Source organism: Pongo pygmaeus, chromosome 1 (assembly GCF_028885625.2).
Source record: "Pongo pygmaeus isolate AG05252 chromosome 1, NHGRI_mPonPyg2-v2.0_pri, whole genome shotgun sequence".
NCBI classification, from domain to species: Eukaryota; Metazoa; Chordata; class Mammalia; order Primates; family Hominidae; genus Pongo; species Pongo pygmaeus.
The window spans coordinates 71,075,624-71,093,296 of record NC_072373.2 but is presented as its reverse complement, the minus strand read 5'-3'; the positions used below and the strand labels follow the sequence as shown (position 1 = coordinate 71,093,296).

General features: G+C 36.9%; 1 protein-coding gene across 2 annotated transcripts in view; it reads left to right on the top strand.

Moving 5' to 3' along the window:
* RALGPS2 (Ral GEF with PH domain and SH3 binding motif 2) overlaps window positions 1-17,673 on the top strand; it is a 195,825-nt gene that overhangs the window by 83,191 nt on the left and 94,961 nt on the right. For both annotated transcript variants that reach the window (XM_054459571.2, XM_054459489.2), the window contains exons 6-7: window positions 337-426; window positions 10,622-10,714. In XM_054459571.2, the coding sequence (XP_054315546.1) occupies window positions 337-426; window positions 10,622-10,714 (183 nt within the window). The remainder of the gene's footprint in view (window positions 1-336; window positions 427-10,621; window positions 10,715-17,673) is intronic.

Sequence of the window (17,673 nt, the reverse complement as noted above, 5' to 3'; positions counted from 1 at the left end):
TTAAATCAAGATGGTTTTATTTGAAAGCATTACAAAATTTTTGAAATGCAGTTTTAATCTTAGAATGTTAACTTAGATATGTATTTTTTCTTTTGATATTTTGTTTTATTTACACCAAGAAAACCCTACTTGGGAGTCTTCAATTATGATTCTACTCAATCTAAATAAACAGTCATGTAGAATTACACAGCCACAGAAAAACCTGCTATAAGTAGCATCTTTTACAATGTTTAATTTTAGAGCTTACCTAATTCTGCCAAGATTTTTTAAAATACAGCAAAAAAAACTGACAAGTTAAAAATCATAGTGATATTTATTTAAAATTTTTATTTACAGGTAAGCTTTTGGGTTGTTAGAGAGATTCTTCATGCTCAAACATTAAAAATTAGAGCAGAAGTTTTGAGCCACTATATTAAAACTGCTAAGGTAAGAAAAAGTTGTGTTTTTATTTTTGAGTTCAACCATTCATAAATGTTTGTAAGTGAATAAATATTCGTGATGCTTTATTCACTGTTTATTGATACTGGAAAAATAAGGCTCATTGATATAAGTCAATTTTTAAAATTGGATGCCTACTTTCTCTGCCTTTTCCTTTATTCTTCCTGTTTTCCTACCTTTTCTTTTATAGTCTTCCTCCCACTCTCTGAGTAGCTGAATTATGTGATCTGTTTTACTGAATAAGTAGACAAAGGTTGGATTATGGTAAAGTATGATATTTATAAAATATTGGACTATTCTGCAGGTGATGAAGAAAGCCATAAAGAATTAAGTAGGAGAATACTACTTCACTTCTGAAGTGAACCATGTGAAGAATAAGACTTTATTTTTAAGAGAATGGTATATGTGATGTTACCACATTGTTAACTGAACAGTTATTGTGTGACATAGATAATAAATACAGTAAGAGAAATGGAGCATGGATTTCAAAGGTATTTGGAAATTAGAAGGGTGAGACAGGATATTCTACAAAGGATACCAAAATTTTATTAAAACTTGTAATAACTCTGAATTTAGTTGGTGGGGCAGAAAGGGGGACTGAGCCCTTCCCTCTCCATCATGAAGGGTCAAGGCCGGCAGCCATATAACAAAAGACAGGTTAATGAGAGAAAAGCATAGCAGATTTATTACATGTGCATAGGAGTCATACAAAGTATAAACTCAAAGCAGGGCCAAATGGTTGGTGCTTAAATATCTTCTTCACTGGGGAGAGGGGAGTTTTGGGGGAGGGGGTGCATAAGAGTAAGTGATTTTCAGGTAAAATGGATGAGCCCAGAGAACAAAGTCCTGAGACCAAGTTTCTCTGAGCTCTAGGGGAGGTGACATTACAGGTTATGGGAGAGCGAAGGGAGGAAAACATGTTAAGCAAAGACTGATACCTCAAGGAAATATCTCAGATAATCTCAGAGCTAACCTCAGAAAGAATAGTTGGGGTAGCCTATGGTTGAGTTAATGTTTCCTAGATCTGGACAAGGGAGAGGATGTTCAGAGAAAGCCTAGCTGTTCATTTCACCATTATAGATTTTCTCTACAGATGTGAATCTCCTCCACAAAAGGCAGCTTTTCAGGGCTATTTCTGTCTGTAGGCCCTCTGAATAGCCATCTCAAAATATGTCAAAGAAGTATATTTTAGGGTAATATATTTTTGGTTTCCTTTAATGTTAAGTTTACTAAGAAGTATGGTAATTGTAGCCACGTTCATTCATTACTCTTGTAATAAATACATAGTTTTCCTCACATGTAAATGAAAGAAGGCAGAATAAAATGAGGATACCATGTTTACAGTTATTAAAAGTCATAACTCTTTCCTGTTTTCCTTAAGAACATGGGAGCAATTGTATTCTAACATTCTATGGCACTAGGTGGCAGAGCTAGCCTTCTACAAATTTGATATTTTGCAAAAGTATCAAAATATTTTTAGAAATTCTTTGTGATGATATGTTAGGTAAATACTTTTTTTTTTTTGGAGATGGTGTTGCACTCTGTGACCCAGGCTGGAGTGCAGTGGTGCGATCTCGGCTTACTGCAAACTCTGCCTCCCGAGTTCAAGTGATTCTCACATCTCGGCTTCCCAAGTATCTGGGACTACAGGTGCATGCCACCACACCCAGCTAATTTTTGTATTTTTAGTAGAGATGGGGTTTCACCATGTTGGGCCAGGCTGGTCTTGAACACCTGACCTCAAGTGATATCCCACCTCGGCCTCCCAAAGTGCTGGGATTATAGACATGAGCCACTGCACCCGGCCAATACTGGTATTTAACTAATAAAAATTAATGATTCTTCATGGATTCTGCATTATTATTTTCTGATATTTTTGTTAGTTTTTAAATTTACTTGTATGTTCCACTCAAAACCACCAAATTTTGCTCACACCTCCACTGTCTTCATCAAACAATCATTTAACTTCAGTTCAGACTTTGAATTATTTTTGACAGCACTTGCCTTCATCCCAAGCTCTAAACTCATAATTGTTTTTTTCTCACTGTCCCTTAAACCCTTCTATTCTGACTCTCTGCCTTCTATATTGTTTGTTATAAAACTGGCAGATCTCTTACTTGAGTATTTTATCAGTCAGCATTCTCCAGAGAGATAGAACCGTAGCGTTCTATATAAACATGTATAAAGAGATCTAAATATAAAATATATAAATAGATTTTAGGAATTGGCTTATACAATTGAAGGGGCTGGCAAGTATGAAATCTGTAGGGTAGGCCAACAGGCTGGAAACTCAGGAGTTTAGGCACTAGTCTTGAAGCAGAATTTCTTTTCCAGGAAACCCCAGTTTTCACTGTTAAAGCCTTTCAACTGATCAAATGAGGCCCACACACATTATCAAGTGGAATCTCTTAAAGTCCACTGATTGTAGATGTTAACTGCATCTACAAAATATCTTCATGACAACACCTAGATTAGGGTTCGATTAAATAACTGATACTAATAGTCTAACCAAGTTGACACATCAAACTTACCATCACATAGATACAAAAGAATATAAGAATACTTCAAGTACCAAAAGAATGATAATGTGGATACCCATGCACCCACTGACCACTGGGAATTTTCATATGCCTCTTCATATGCCACCTCCTTCCCTTCTACTGCAATGGGAACTACTGCCTTGAATTTTGTTTTTCTTTTACAGTGTATATGTTTCTGAATAATATATTGTTGCAAATATATGCTTTTGGATTTTGTTTAAATCGAATTATTCCATATTTACTTTTGTACTTTCATAACTCAGCAGTGTTACTTAATGGTTTCGGGAGTAACTCTGTTGTAGAGTATCCTATTTGTATATATCACAAATTATTCAATGTACTTTGGATTATTTCCACATTCTTGGCTATTATGAGCCCTGCTGCCATAAGCATTCTTGTATGAGTCTCTTGGTGCTTATGTGACGGTTGAAGCCCTAGAAATAGAGAGTTCGTACTAGCAGTGAAATTACTGAGTCTCTCTCTCTCTCTCTCTCTCTCTTTTTTTAGACAGGATCTTGTTGTTCTGTCACCCAGGCTGAAGGCCAGTGGTGTGATCCCAACTCACTACATCCTTGACCTTCTGGGCCCAGGCAATCTTCCTACCTCAGCCTCCCGAATAGTTAGCATTACAGGCATATGCCACCACCCGTGGCTAATTTCTGTTTGTTTTGTTTTGTTTTGTTTTGTTTTGTTTTGTAGAGACAAGGTCACATTATGTTGCCCAGGCTGGTCTTGAACTCCTGTGCTCAAGTGATCCTCCCATGTTGGCCTCCCAAAGTGCTGGGATTATAAGTGTGAGCTACTGTACCTGGCCCCTCATCTCTTTAGCTTTGTTATAGATAACCTCCAAACTGGTTATATTTATATATGCTCACTAGCAATGTATGAAGATGCCTGTTGCTCCACATCCATGTCACCATCTGATATTGTCAAAATTTTTCATTGTTGCCAATTCTGGTGGATGTGAAATTTATCTCATTTTAGTTTTAATTGCCTTTCATTGAATCTGATAGGAGTGAACATCTTTTCTATGTTGGCCATTTAGGTTTTCTCTCTTGAAAGGTCTGTTTAAGATCTTTCAGCAGTTTTCTGTTTTGGTATTGGTCTTTTATTGTGTGTGTTTTGGTTTTTTTGTTTGTTTTTATTTATTTTTTTTGATGGATTCTCACTCTGTCGCCCAGGCTGTAGTGCAGTGGTGCAATCTTGGTTCACTGCACCTTCCACCTCCTGGGTTCATGTGATTCTCCTGCCTCAGCCTCCCAAGTAGCTGGGATTACAGGCTCACACCACTATGTCCAGTTAATTTTTGTATTTTTTTTAGTAGGACAGGGTTTTGCCATGTTGGCCAGGCTGGTCTTGAACTCCTGACCTCAGGTGATCCGCCCATCTCGGCCTCCCAAAGTGCTGGGATTACAGGTGTGAGCCACCGCGCCTGGCAGTCTTCTATTGATTTTTGTAGGAGTTCTTTATATAACTCTAGATGCTAGTTCTCATAAGCTTTGCATGTATCTTCCTATTTGTAGCTTGTCTTACCACTTTTTTCATATTTTCTGATTTACATGTTCTTAATTTTAGCAGTCAGATTTACTGATCCTTAATTTCTGTCTTAGTCTGTTCTGGCTGCTATAACAAAAATACCGTAAACTAGGTGGCTTGTAAAAACAAACATTTATAAACAACGAACATTCTAGAGAACTGTGAGGATTAAGTCCAATATCAAGGTGTCAGCAGATTCAGTGTCTGGTAAGGGCCCATTTCTCACAAGGCCCTTCATGTTGCAACAAAGTTCCTTCAAGCATTTTCCCAAAGATTTCCTCCATACTGCCCTGCCAACACACCCCACTGCTACAATATAGATGAAGGCTGTTCTGGGAATTTATGTAAGTGGGATCCTACAGAAAGCTGTTGCTTGTGGTTGACTACTTTTGCTCACCATGTTGTTGAGATTCATCCACATTGCATGTTATTGATAATTCTTTTATTGCTAAGTAGATTTCCAGTGTATGGATATTACACAATTTCTGTATCATTTGCTTATTAATGCACATACTGTTTTTATTTTGGCTTTTATGAATAAAGCTGTTATGAACATTTTTGTGGAGTATGCATTGAGTTTTCTTGGATTATACCTAGGAATGGTGGACTTGCTGGGTTATAGATTAGGAATATGTTTTAACTTTATTAGAAACTGCCAAATATTGTTATTTTCCAACATAACCCGGTTGGTTTTACCACTTTAAATTGCAGTCAGCAATAAGAGTCTTCCAGTTACTCCACACATCTTGCCAGTACTTGGTGTTTAGTTTTTTTTTTTTTAATTTGGCCTTTCTTTTGGGTGTGTAATAGTATCTTATTGTGGTTTTAATTTGTATTTTTCTGATGATAGTGATGGTTGAGTATGTTTTCATATGTATGTGGACCATTTGGATATTTTGTTTTGTGATACTATCCTTTCAAATCTTTTGCCCATATTTTTAATAGGATTGTTTGTCTTATCAAGTTGTAGGGATTTTTTTAATGTATTCTGAATACAAACCCTTTTCAGAAATAAGTATTTTTTCCTAGTCTATGCCTTGCATTTTTATTTTAATGCTGTCTTTTGGTTAGTGAGCAGAACTGTTCAATTTTGATGAAGTCCCACTTGTTATTTTTATCTTTGTGGTTAGTGTGTTTTGTGTCTTGTTTAATAAATCTTTTCCTAATCCAGGGTCATAAAGACATTTTCCTTTGATCACTCCTAGAAGTATTATAGTTTGAAGTGATTTTTTTTTTTTTTTTTGGAGATGGAGTTTTGCTCGTGTCACCCAGGCTGGCGCGCAATGGCGCAATCTCAGCTCATTGCAACCTCTGCCTCCTGGGTTCAAGCGATTCTCCTGCCTCAGCCTCCCAAGTAGCTGAGATTACAGGCATGCACCACCACGCCCGGCTAATTTTTGTATTTTTAGTAGAGATGGGGTTTCACCATGTTGGCCAGGCTGATCTCGAACTCCTGACCTCAGGTGATCCACCCACCTCGGCATCCCAAAGTGCTGGGATTACAGGCGTGAGCCACCACACCCAGCCAAATTAATTTTTGTGTATGGTGGAAGGTGTAGGAGTTAAGGTTCATTTTTTTTCCTCATAAGAATATCTAGGCCAGGCACAGTAGCTCACACCTGTAATCCTAGCACTTTGGGAGGCTGAGGCGGGCAGATCACTTGAGGTCAGGAGTTTGAGACCAGCCTGGCCAAACTCTACTAAAAAATACAAAAATTAGCTAGGTGTATTGGCACACTTCTGTAATCCCAGCTACTCAGAAGGCTGAGGCAGGAGAATCACTTGAACCTGGGAGGCAGAGGTTGTGGTGAGCTAAGATCGCGCCACTGCACTCCAGCCTGGGCGACACTCTGTCTCAATTAAAAAAAAAAAAAAAAAAAGAATATCTAATTGTGCTAACTCCATTCTCTTCTCTGTTTAACTGCTTTGACATTTTGGTTGAAAATTACTTGATCAAATATGTGTAGGTATATTTCTGTTCCTTTGATTTGTCTATTGTTATTCCAATATCTCTTTGTCTTAATTACTGTAGCTTTGTAGTAAGCCTTGAAATCTGATAGTGTTCTAATTTTTTTTTCTTCTTCAAGATTGTCTTGGCTATGCTATCTCCATTTTATATCTGTGGAAATTTTAGAAGTAGCTTGTCAATTTCTACAATATGGCCTGCTTGCATTTTTGATTGAGATTTTATTGAATTTATAGATCACTTTGGGAAGAGTTGATAACAACATTAAGACTTTCAATCCACAAACATGGTTTATCTCTAAGTTTTCTTTAATTTCTCTCAGCAGTGCTTTATTTTCAGTGAAGTACTCTTGCATATCATTATTTCTAGTAGACAGCCAATGTTCTGATATTATTGTAAATGAATTTCCGTCTCATTTTCTAATTGTTTGGTGCCACATACGCAATCGTGTTACCTGAAAATAAAGGCAGATTTGACTTCTTGCTTTTGACTTTTCTACCTTTAAACATTATATTTAAAAGAACGGTAGAGACTGGAGTAAATACTCTCTTCTCCCAGGGTGGTTAAGCCCAATCCTCTGTGAGGGAACAAGAATGAGAAGCTGATTTTTCTGGCTGGGCATGGTAGCTCACACCTGTAATCCTAGCACTCTGGAAGGCCAAGGCGGGCAGATCACCTGAGGTCAGGAGTTTGAGACCAGCTGGTCAACATAGTGAAACCCTGTCTCTACTAAAAATACAAAAATTAGCCAGGCGTGGTGGGGCTCTCCTGTAGTCCCAGCTACTCGGGAGGCTGAAGCAGGAGAATCACTTGAACCTGGGGGGCGGTGGTTGCAGTGAGCCGAGATCACACCACTGCACTCCAGCCTGGGCAACAGAGCGAGACCACGTCTCAAAAAAGAAAAAAGAGAGAGAAGCTGATTTTTCTGATCCAATTAGGAATTGAAGTGGATAGGGTTGAGTTTTAGCTTTAGTTAGTTTCAAATAACCTCTGGTCACAAATGACTCAGGGCAAAATCTGTACTTTGTATGGTACAGGCCCCTTGCTGTGGTAGGACCCTGGGATCTAAGTCCCAGAGATCTCTCTCTGCTTTTTAACCCAGCTGTCAGCCTCCAGCACTGACACACAGTAAAGAAAGTTCCATTAGGAGTGAATCAGTGGACACAGAGCCAACTCTAGGTGTGAGACTCCTACAGATTCTAGTCTATTATACCAGCCCACAGATTTTACTTTAGCAAAATCTGCCTATCGGAGGCTTCATCTTTGCCTAGACTTGTAGAGATTCAGCATATGCCCTCAGGGGGAAAAAACTGTTTAAAGGCTGTTGTTTTTTTATTTTGGAATTTAGTTATTTGTGTTCTTTGTGTCCACAGCTCTCCAGTGTCTTTAATAAAATGGTTTTCTAAATTGTATCTATTTTGTTTTCTTGCCGTTATGGCTTTAACAATGGTTTCTCATGTTGTTCTGCATCTTAGGCAGAAGCTACTAGTTCAGCATGAGGTTTTTGTCGTTTTTCTTTTTCTTTTTTTTTTTAAGACAGGGTCTTGCTGGGTTGCCCAGGCTAGACTGCAGTGGCACAATCACGGCTCATCACAACCTGTGCCTCCTGGGCTCAAGCAGTCCTCCCATCTCAGCCTCCCCAGTAGCTGGGACTACAGGCACATGCCACCACGTGCCTAGTTAATTTCTGTGTTTTTTTATAGAGACACGGTTTTGCCATGTTGCCCAGGCTCTTGAACTCCTGGGCTCAAGCAGTCCACCTGCCTCAGCCTCCAGAAGTGCTGGGATTACAAGTGTGAGTCACCATGCCCGGCCTCTGTTTATTCCTACTATGAAGTAGTTATTTGGGCTGCAAACCTCCATAAGACCCCTCCCCTCTTCCCTTAGCACTAAGGTTCACAACAGGCATTGTTGTCTGGCAGTCTCTTGATGGTGGGTGAGGATTACTTCTATCCTGCCCTTACACTCAGGCAATGAGTCCTTCAGTGTCTCTGCTTTATGCAATGAGAGTCTCTTATTGGAACCCCCACCATAGATTAGGCCCTGGGCAATGTGTCCCAGGAAGCTCGGAAAGCTAACCAGATTTTCAAATGTCCTCCAAGGGATTGCCAGCTTTGGTGTTCAGCTTACGTCTCTGGATTCTCCTTAGTTTTAGGGCCCTAAGTATTCCTTACTTTATTGCTAGCTTTACAGTGAATTTTCATAAGATGTGTTTCATATCTTACCCAATATTTTTAATTATTTTCACTGGAAGAGTAGGTCAAGGTGTCTAATTTACCAGACTTCTGGTATGTAGTCCTTACTAAATTTTGAATCCATTCCCCCTCTTCAACTCCACTGACACTAATGTATCAGATCCTTCTCATCATCTCTCACTGTAGTCTCTGAACTGATTCCCTTCCTGTATGCCACCTTCTGCTCCCTGATCTTTCCAAAATGTAGTACACATCCATAATATCTTACCCAAAGCATTTGGGGCCAGATATATTTAGGAATACACTTTTTTTCCCAGATTTTAGAAAGGTGGTATAGTTCGTATACCATCTGTGGCATGCTCATCACAATCACCTCCACCTCCTGCTTATGTAATACCTTGAAATCAAACACACTTAATATTTTTGGAGCAAAACATGTAATTATTCACCTTAGGTGAGATCGATGAAGTCTCTCATTAGCCTCACATCAGGTTAGATTTTCCCACCTAGTGAACCTGAGACCACATTACCAAATAAACAAAACTTTGATTTTTCAGGTTTGAAATCTCAGAATTGCAGATAAAGGGTTGTGAACCGATGCCTGGCATTCAGTTATATCATTCTCAAATTTAAAAATTCTCCAAATCCTCCACTGGAGTTCTTACTGCTTATGAGAGCAAATCTAGCCTCTTAAGAGGCTTCACATGTAAAAGTGGCCCTTTCTGTTTTCATCTTCTGGTACTCTGATACTTCTCATATTCATTTTCCAGACACCTTCATGCCTTTGTGCTTTTTGTAAATTGTATTCCCTCTTTCTCATAGCCCCTCACTCTCAAGTGTCGTTTCTGGAAATCTGAATCTCTCAGACAAAGTTAGGGGCTGATTGTTCTGTGGAACCCTATATATACTTTTATTTATATGACCCTGTATATACTTTTATTCTAGAAATATGCAAATTGGATTTGTATTTGTTTTCATGTCTGTCTCACTAGACTGAAGCTTCTTGATAGGTCTTTTTCATTTTTGTATATGCAGTCTAATATGATGCCTAGTATAATAAATGCTTAAAATACATTCGTTGAATGGTTTCCCAGTTAGATTATATAACCTTGTATGAAGGCTTATATTATGTTTTGTGTTATTAATTTATTTTGTTTTTATTTGTTTTCTTTGGGCTTTCAATTAAATGCTCTATCCACAGCATTTTCTAGACCTGGGGCTTACCTGGTTGTAGGATTAGGACAGTTGTAAAATTACTGGTTTTTAGACAGGACTTGCAGGATGTAAGCATCAGGTAGTATTTAAAAATCTGTGAAATTAGCAATAAATGTTATGCAGATCTCATGGGAAAGTGCTGGAAACTAGTGTTAGGTGGGAGTTTTATGCATGCGGACTGTAAAATCAATGTCTCAGCACGAATGAGGGAAAAAGGATATGGGGATTTGGGTAGGAGGAAGCAGAAAATTGAGGGGGACTGTACTGTGAAAGGCAGGTTTCACCCTTGCCCTGGAATAATGGGAGTACTAGATGGGAAACCAAATCAGAATCCTGGATGTTGACCCTTTGTTGAAACTTGAAACATAAAGCAGAGGCTTAGTAATAGTTCAGTATAAGGGAGACTGTTTACTAGAAACCAGCTTTCATGATCATACCATGTAAACTTGATAATGAGACATAACCTTGGTTTTCTTAATGTATTACTCAACTAGAGGTAGATTTATTCCCAGAGTTTGGGGACAATGCCAGGGTAGAACATGTAAGTTCTGTTGTGCACCAAAACAACTTAGTGTAAACACAGTGGGTACTCTAAAGACAGTTTTCAGTAATGAAGGTAATATATGCTGGAACACTACCAGTTGCCAAGATTGTACTTGTTAGTCTAAATTTTCTTGTATTCATGTTGTTTCTTCTTCAACCCTTTCCCTCATTTTTTTTTAAATCTTCAGAAACTGTATGAGCTGAATAACCTTCATGCACTTATGGCAGTGGTTTCTGGCCTACAGAGTGCCCCAATTTTCAGGTTGACTAAAACATGGGCGGTGAGTAATATTTTTTAGTTAATGAAAGGTTAGACTTCCTGTGGAAAGGAAAGATATATTCATTTCCTTTGTAATTCTTATTAAAGTTAATATAATGATAATCAGTAAGGATTTTTAAATTGCTTTGTACTCTATTCTTTGATACCTACATTTTTTCTCCTTAAGCAGTGCACTGGGTATAAGGTAATTTTTGGGTACAGCTTGGTAGTTAGTTTTTGCTCCTTAGAGAATCATTTTTGTTGAAACACTTTCAGTATCTTTGACAACATAGTGTTTAACATTCAACTGATGGGAAGGTATGAATACAAAAAAATTGCATTTAATCATAAAGATTATGCTTTTGGAAAGTTTGAGGCATATCTAAATCATAGGTTTCAAAAAAATTTTACTGATTTCAATTTCCATTATTTTTTAGTGAGTAAATCTTAAGTTTTTTCCTTAGGAATAATGGAAAACTTGATGATTAACATGGAATTATTTGCTGTTGCTGCACATGCTGATATTACGTTAATCATATTTGGTTCTATTACTTATACAAGATCAGAGTATGAATTTTGACTTCTGCAAATTTGTGTATTTTCGTATTTGAGTAACATGATACTGTACTCAATCTTTTCAGGTATTTTTCATTTATATTTTATATAAGTAAAATTTTATGTTCAATTAAATTTATTTATATTCAATACTATTCTTTAATGTTAAAGAGCAATTATTTTGTTTAGAATCTATTACATTTTGTACAGAGGATCAATGTGTTTTTAAGGTTCTGTGCTAAAATTATGACTGACTTTTTAAAACTTTTTTTATTACTAAAATATAACTGTTTTTAATTAACAAAGTGCTGCTTTTGCTTTTTATAGTATCTGAAGAGACAGATGTTTCCCATGAAAACCAGTGTATATTTCTATATTGGAAAAACATTAGTATAGAAAAGCTTATGATCCTTTTTATGTTTCTTTTTTCTATTTTATAGAAACACCTGGGTGTGAAGGGTTTTCTTTAAAAATTCTTTTTAATAATTATGGCCTTATTGTCTTTTCTTAAAATTTGAATTTCATGGAGGAATGGAAATGATTATAAATATGCAGTTATGAATTATGTCTTTAAAGCTTTAGAGAAAAGAATTATACTCTGTGAAAAAAAGTTCTATTTTTATATTTTGCACCCAGGCTGGTAGCACGATCATAGCTTACTGCAGCCCCCAACTCCTGGGCTCAGAGGATCCTCCAGCCTCAGCCTCCCAAGTAACTGGACTAGAGGCACATGCCACCATGCCCAACTAATTTTTTAAAAAGTTTTTATAGTGATGGGGTCTCACTGTGTTGTCCAGGCTGTTTTCGAATGCCTGACCTCAAGTGATCCTCCCGCCTTAGCCTCTCAAAGTGCTGGGATTACAGGCATGAGCCATTACGCCCAGTCCTATACTTTTATTTATGATTTGGTTTAGTAATGAGGTAGATTTTGCTGAAGTTAATTTTTATTTTCCTTGAAGATATTTTCATTGCCTCCCTTATGTATTTGTGTGGAAAATAATAATTTTTATTTGGTAACAGCTTCATTATTTATCTGAATAAAACTTTTGATGGTTTGTATTTTAAAATATTTCATACTGCGCTATGCACTCTGTAATTGCTTGACATTTAATAGTGAATGATCTAGACAAAGTTCCATTTTCATACAGCTAACATTCTGCTGCGGAAAAATAAATTGCAAATAAATAAATGACATATAACAATAAATGCCCTGAAGAAAAGTAGAAAGGAAGGCAGGACAGTACTGTGTTATGTAACATGGTAAGAGAATCGTTGATAAATGACAGTTCAGTAGAGACCTGGAGGAATTGAGGGAACCATTTATTTGGATATCTGGGAGAAGAGAATTCCAAGTAGAGGTAATAACAAGTAAAAAGGCCCAGATACATTCAAATGGCAGAGTGGTCAGTGTTGACAGTAGAATAAGCTAGGAAGGTACCCGGTGGTAGGAGATGATTTCAAAGAGGTGGCATGAATCAGATAATGGAGGTGCTGTTTACTTATATTCAGAGAGGTATGGAGAAGGACCATTGTGGGCTGGGGTTCTATTTTACACATACTGTGTTTGAGTTGGCTAGTAAACATCCATGTGAAATGTAGGGTCAGACTTAGATGTACAAGTTTAAGGAAGTGGTTGGGGCTAGAGAGAGATTGTTATAATCATCAATGTAAACTATTTGAAGCTAGATAGGATTACCTAAGGAGGGAGCGTAGATGAAAAGCCCTGGGAGCCTCCAGGATTCCCAAGTAGAGATTGGAAAAATGAGGAGAAATCAACAAAGGAAATTATGGGTAGGACACATTTTTCACAGTCAGGTAAAGAAAATGTTTCAATAAAAATTGATCACCTTTGTCAAATGCTACTAATAATTTGAATAAGGTGCAAAGTTTGAGATGACCTGACAATTGGAAAGGATTGGTGACCTCGGGAAGAGTGATTTCGGTAGAGAAGTGGGGTGAAAAACTGACTGGAGTTGAGAGAATGGTGATGAAGAAGTGGGACAGCAAGTATAGAGAATGCTTTTGAGGAATTTTACTGTAAAGGGCTGCAGTGTGGTTTGCAGAGAAATATGGTACCTGGAAGGGAATGTGAGACCAAAGATTTGTTGTATTTTGTTTTGTTTTTGGAAATGGCATCAATGGCAATATGTTTTATGTTGGTGGCAATAATCTAGTAGAACTAAAAAAATGACAAGAGAATGAGAGTTACACCAGTGATATGCTTGATGAGATGAAAGAGAATTAGATCTAGTATTCTAGTGTATCAGTAAGAGTTTATCCATTTTAGGCCGGGTGCAGTGGTGGCTCATGCCTGTAATCCCAGCACTTTGGGAGGCCAAGTCGGGCAGATCATGAGGTCAGGAGATCCAGACCATCCTGGCTAAGACGGTGAAACCCCGTCTCTACTAAAAATACAAAAAAATTAGTCGGGCGTGGTGATGGACGCCTGTAGTCCCAGCTACTCGGGAGGCTGAGGCAGGAGAATGGCGTGAACCCAGGAGGCGGAGCTTGCAGTGAGCCGAGATCGCACCACTGCACTCCAGCCTGTGTGACAGAGCAAGACTCTGTCTCAAAAATAAATAAATAATAAATAGTTTATCCGTTTTAACAGCAGAGAAGGGAACACATTTAGTTACAGATGCAGGTAAGTTGGTAGATTTCGTGGTGGGATTCTTAGAAGTTCTTCTGATTGTTTTGTTTCCTCAGACATAAAAAAGCAAGGTCTTTAGTTAAGGTGATATGGGAGAGGTGTTGGAGATTTGAAGAAAGAAGAGAGGATGTAAAAGCCATCTGGAGAGTGTGAGAGTGCGTTAACTAAGAAAACGTAATAGGTTTGATAGACTTTATGTAGGATCCATCTGCTTAAGACTTTTTTTATCATTAATTTAAAGTAAAACCAGTCAGCAGAGTTATGTATTCTCCAGCCAGGTTCAGATATTCAGCATAAGCTTTCAATAGTGCCAAAAGTTGTGTTTAACCAGAGTTGGGATTTTTCGAGGCTTTTGTACCAGAGGGGTTAAGGGTAGCATGAGAGGTGAAAGACGGAAAATATGAGAGTTGCTTTATTGACAGATGAGGAAGCTAAACCAAGTAAAAGGAGAGAGATAATGAACAGTGAAAAGGTAGGCTGGTCAGTGGTTTGGAAGCCACAGTGGAGTCAAATAATCACTGGATTCAGAATGAGAAAGGGAGTGCAAGCTGAGGGTGGTAGAAGATAAGATCATTGGAGCAGAAGTCCAGAAACTAAGAAACCAGAGTATTGATAGTATTATCTCCATGAAATGGCAATCACCAAGATTTATGATAAGAATAATTTTGGTTCATGGATTTTTTTCTCCAACTACCAAAATCTTCAAGATGTAGGGGAAAAATGACTTATACATCTATAAATGACAGTAACATAAGTGTTGTAATCTAGGGTTCTCTTGTTTAATATGGTAGCCATTAGCTACATGTGGCTATTAAATTTAAATCATTAAAATAAAATAAAATATTTAGTTCCTTGATCATACTAGCCATATTGCAAGTGGTCAGTAGTCACATGTGGCTAGTGGCTATCATATTGGACAGCACAGGCATAGATTTTCACCATCACACAAAATTCTGTTGGACAGCACTTATCCTAGTGCCTTCAACTTAATAGAAGCTGGAGGATTTTAGGGAGCAGGGTGAGATAATCAGCTGGAAGAAATTGTGAAGAGTAAGGAGCAAAGATTACACCTAACCTACCTCCAGGCATATGTTACAAGGTTTATAAGAAAAGAAAGGGAATGCTTAGAGAAAATGTTAAGGATAGGGATTTTGCAGAGGATGGACCATGAATTCAAGAGGATACAGTTGGAAAGGTTTGGGATGGTTTTGTTTTGTTTTGTTTTAACCGATAAAGGGAATGTACCAAAAAGACAACAACATTCTATATAGGGAAAATATTAAGAGCATTTTCTTTAACATCAAGGAAAAGGATGCACAATTTCACTGTTGTGTTCAACATACAATTGCTATTGTATATGTTTTAATGTTCATGACAGCATTATTCACATAGTCAAAAGGTGGAAACAACCCAAACATCTAACAGTGGATGGATGAATAGACAAAATGTAGTTTATACATACAGTGGAATATTCATCTCCCTTTAAAAGCAATGAAATCCTGATACAGGCTGCACCATGAATAAACCGTCAGACATTATGCTAAGTGAAATAAGCCAGATACAAAAGAACAAATACTGTATAATTCCTATAATTCCACTTATATGAGGTACCTAGAGTAATCAAATTCATACAGACAGAGTCTAGATTGATGGTTGCCAGGGATGGGGAGAAATGGGATTTGGGAGTTATTATGTAATGGATATGGAGCTTCATTTTGAGAAGATGAAAAAGTTTTGGATATGGATGTTGGTGATATCCTTGAAGTGTCCACCTGAAAATGGTTAATTGTATGTTACATATATATTTTACCACAATTTTAAAAAAAGTAGATTTACTTAAAGTGGTTGAATATATGAGCAATACAAAATCAGTTATATTTGAAACAACAAGTATTATTTAAAAGGACATCATTTACAATATCAACAAAAGAAACAAAATATCAAACAATAAGTGGAATAAAATGTGTAAGACCTATATGCAGAAAGTTATAAAACTTTACAGGAAGTCATTAAAAAAGAACTAAATAGAGAGAGCAATAGCCCATGTTCATGGATAGAACTATTAGAGTTCTAACAGGTTTTTGAAACTGTAAAATAAACTGAATGTTACTAAATAAATGAATCTAGTAACATTCCAAGATACAAAATCATCATACAAAAATCAGTTGCATTTCTATACATTAATAACGAACTATCTGAAAAATTAAGTTTAACCAAGGAGGTGAAAAATCTATACACAGAAAACTATAAAACATTAATGAAAGAAATTGAATAAGATACAAATAAATGGAAGAATATTCTGTGTTTGTGCACTGGAAGAATTCATATTGTTAAAATGTCCATACAGCCCAAAGCAATCTACAGATTCAGTGCAGTCACTATCAAAATTTCAATGACATTTATCACAGAAATAGAAAAAACAATTCTAAAATTCACATGGAATCACAAAAATCTCAGAATAGCCAAAGCAATCTTGAGCAACAACAAAGCTAGAGACATCATACTCTCTGATTTTAAAATACACTGTGAAGCTATAGTAATCAAAATATTATGGTTAGCATAAAATAGACATGTAGACCAATGGAGCAAAATAAAGAGCCCAGAAATAAATACACACATTTACCGTCAATTGATCTTCAACAAAGATAACAACAAAGATAACAAGAACAGACAATGGGGAAATGGTAGTTTCTTCAATAAATTGTGTCGGAAAAACTGGATGTCTGCATGCAAAAGAATGAAACTGGACCCTTATCTCATACCATCTGCAAAAATGAACTCAAAATATGCTTCGTACTTAAACATGAGACTTGAAACTGTAAAACTACTAGAAGAAAACAGGGGAAAAGCTTCTTGACATTGGATCTGGACAATAATTTTTTGGCTATGACCCCAAAAGTACAGGCAACGAAAGCAAAAATATACAAAATGGGATTGCATCAAACTAAAAAGCTTTTGTACAGCAAAGGAGACAGTCTATGGAATGGGAGAAGATATTTGCAAATAATACATCTGATAAGGGGTTAATATCCAAAATACAGTCATGTATGGCTTAACAATGAGGATACTTTCTGAGAAATGTGTTGTTCGGTGATTTTGTTGTTCAGACATCATAGAGTGTAATCACACAAACCTAGATGGCATAGCCTACAATACACCTAGGCTATATGGTATAGCCTGTTGCTTCTAGACTACAAACCTATACACCATGTTACTGTACTGAGTAGGCAGTTATAACACGGTGGTGTTTGTATATTTAAACATGGAAACAGTACAGTAAAAAATACAGTATTATAATCTTATGGAACCACTGTTGTATATGCAATTTGTTCTTGACTGACATGTCGTTTTGCAGCACATGACTGTATAAGGAACTCAGACAATGTGATAACAAGAAAACAACCCAATTAAAAAATGGGCAAAGGATCTGAATAGACATTTATCAAAAGAAAACGTACACATGTCCCACAGGTATATCAAAAGGTGCTCAACATCGCTAATCATCAGGGCAGTGCAAATCAAAACCACATAATGTGTCATCTCGCACCTGTTAGAATAGCTATTATCAAAAAGTCAAAAGATAACTAACAAGTATTGGTAAAGATGTGGAGAAAAGGGAACTGTTGTACAGTGTTGGTGGGAATGTAAATTGGTACAGTCATGGAAAACAGTATGGAGATTCCCCCCAAAATAATAATAGAACAATTATATGATCCAGCAATCCCATTTCTGAGTATGTGTCCAGAGAAATTGAAATTGATATGTCAGAGATATCT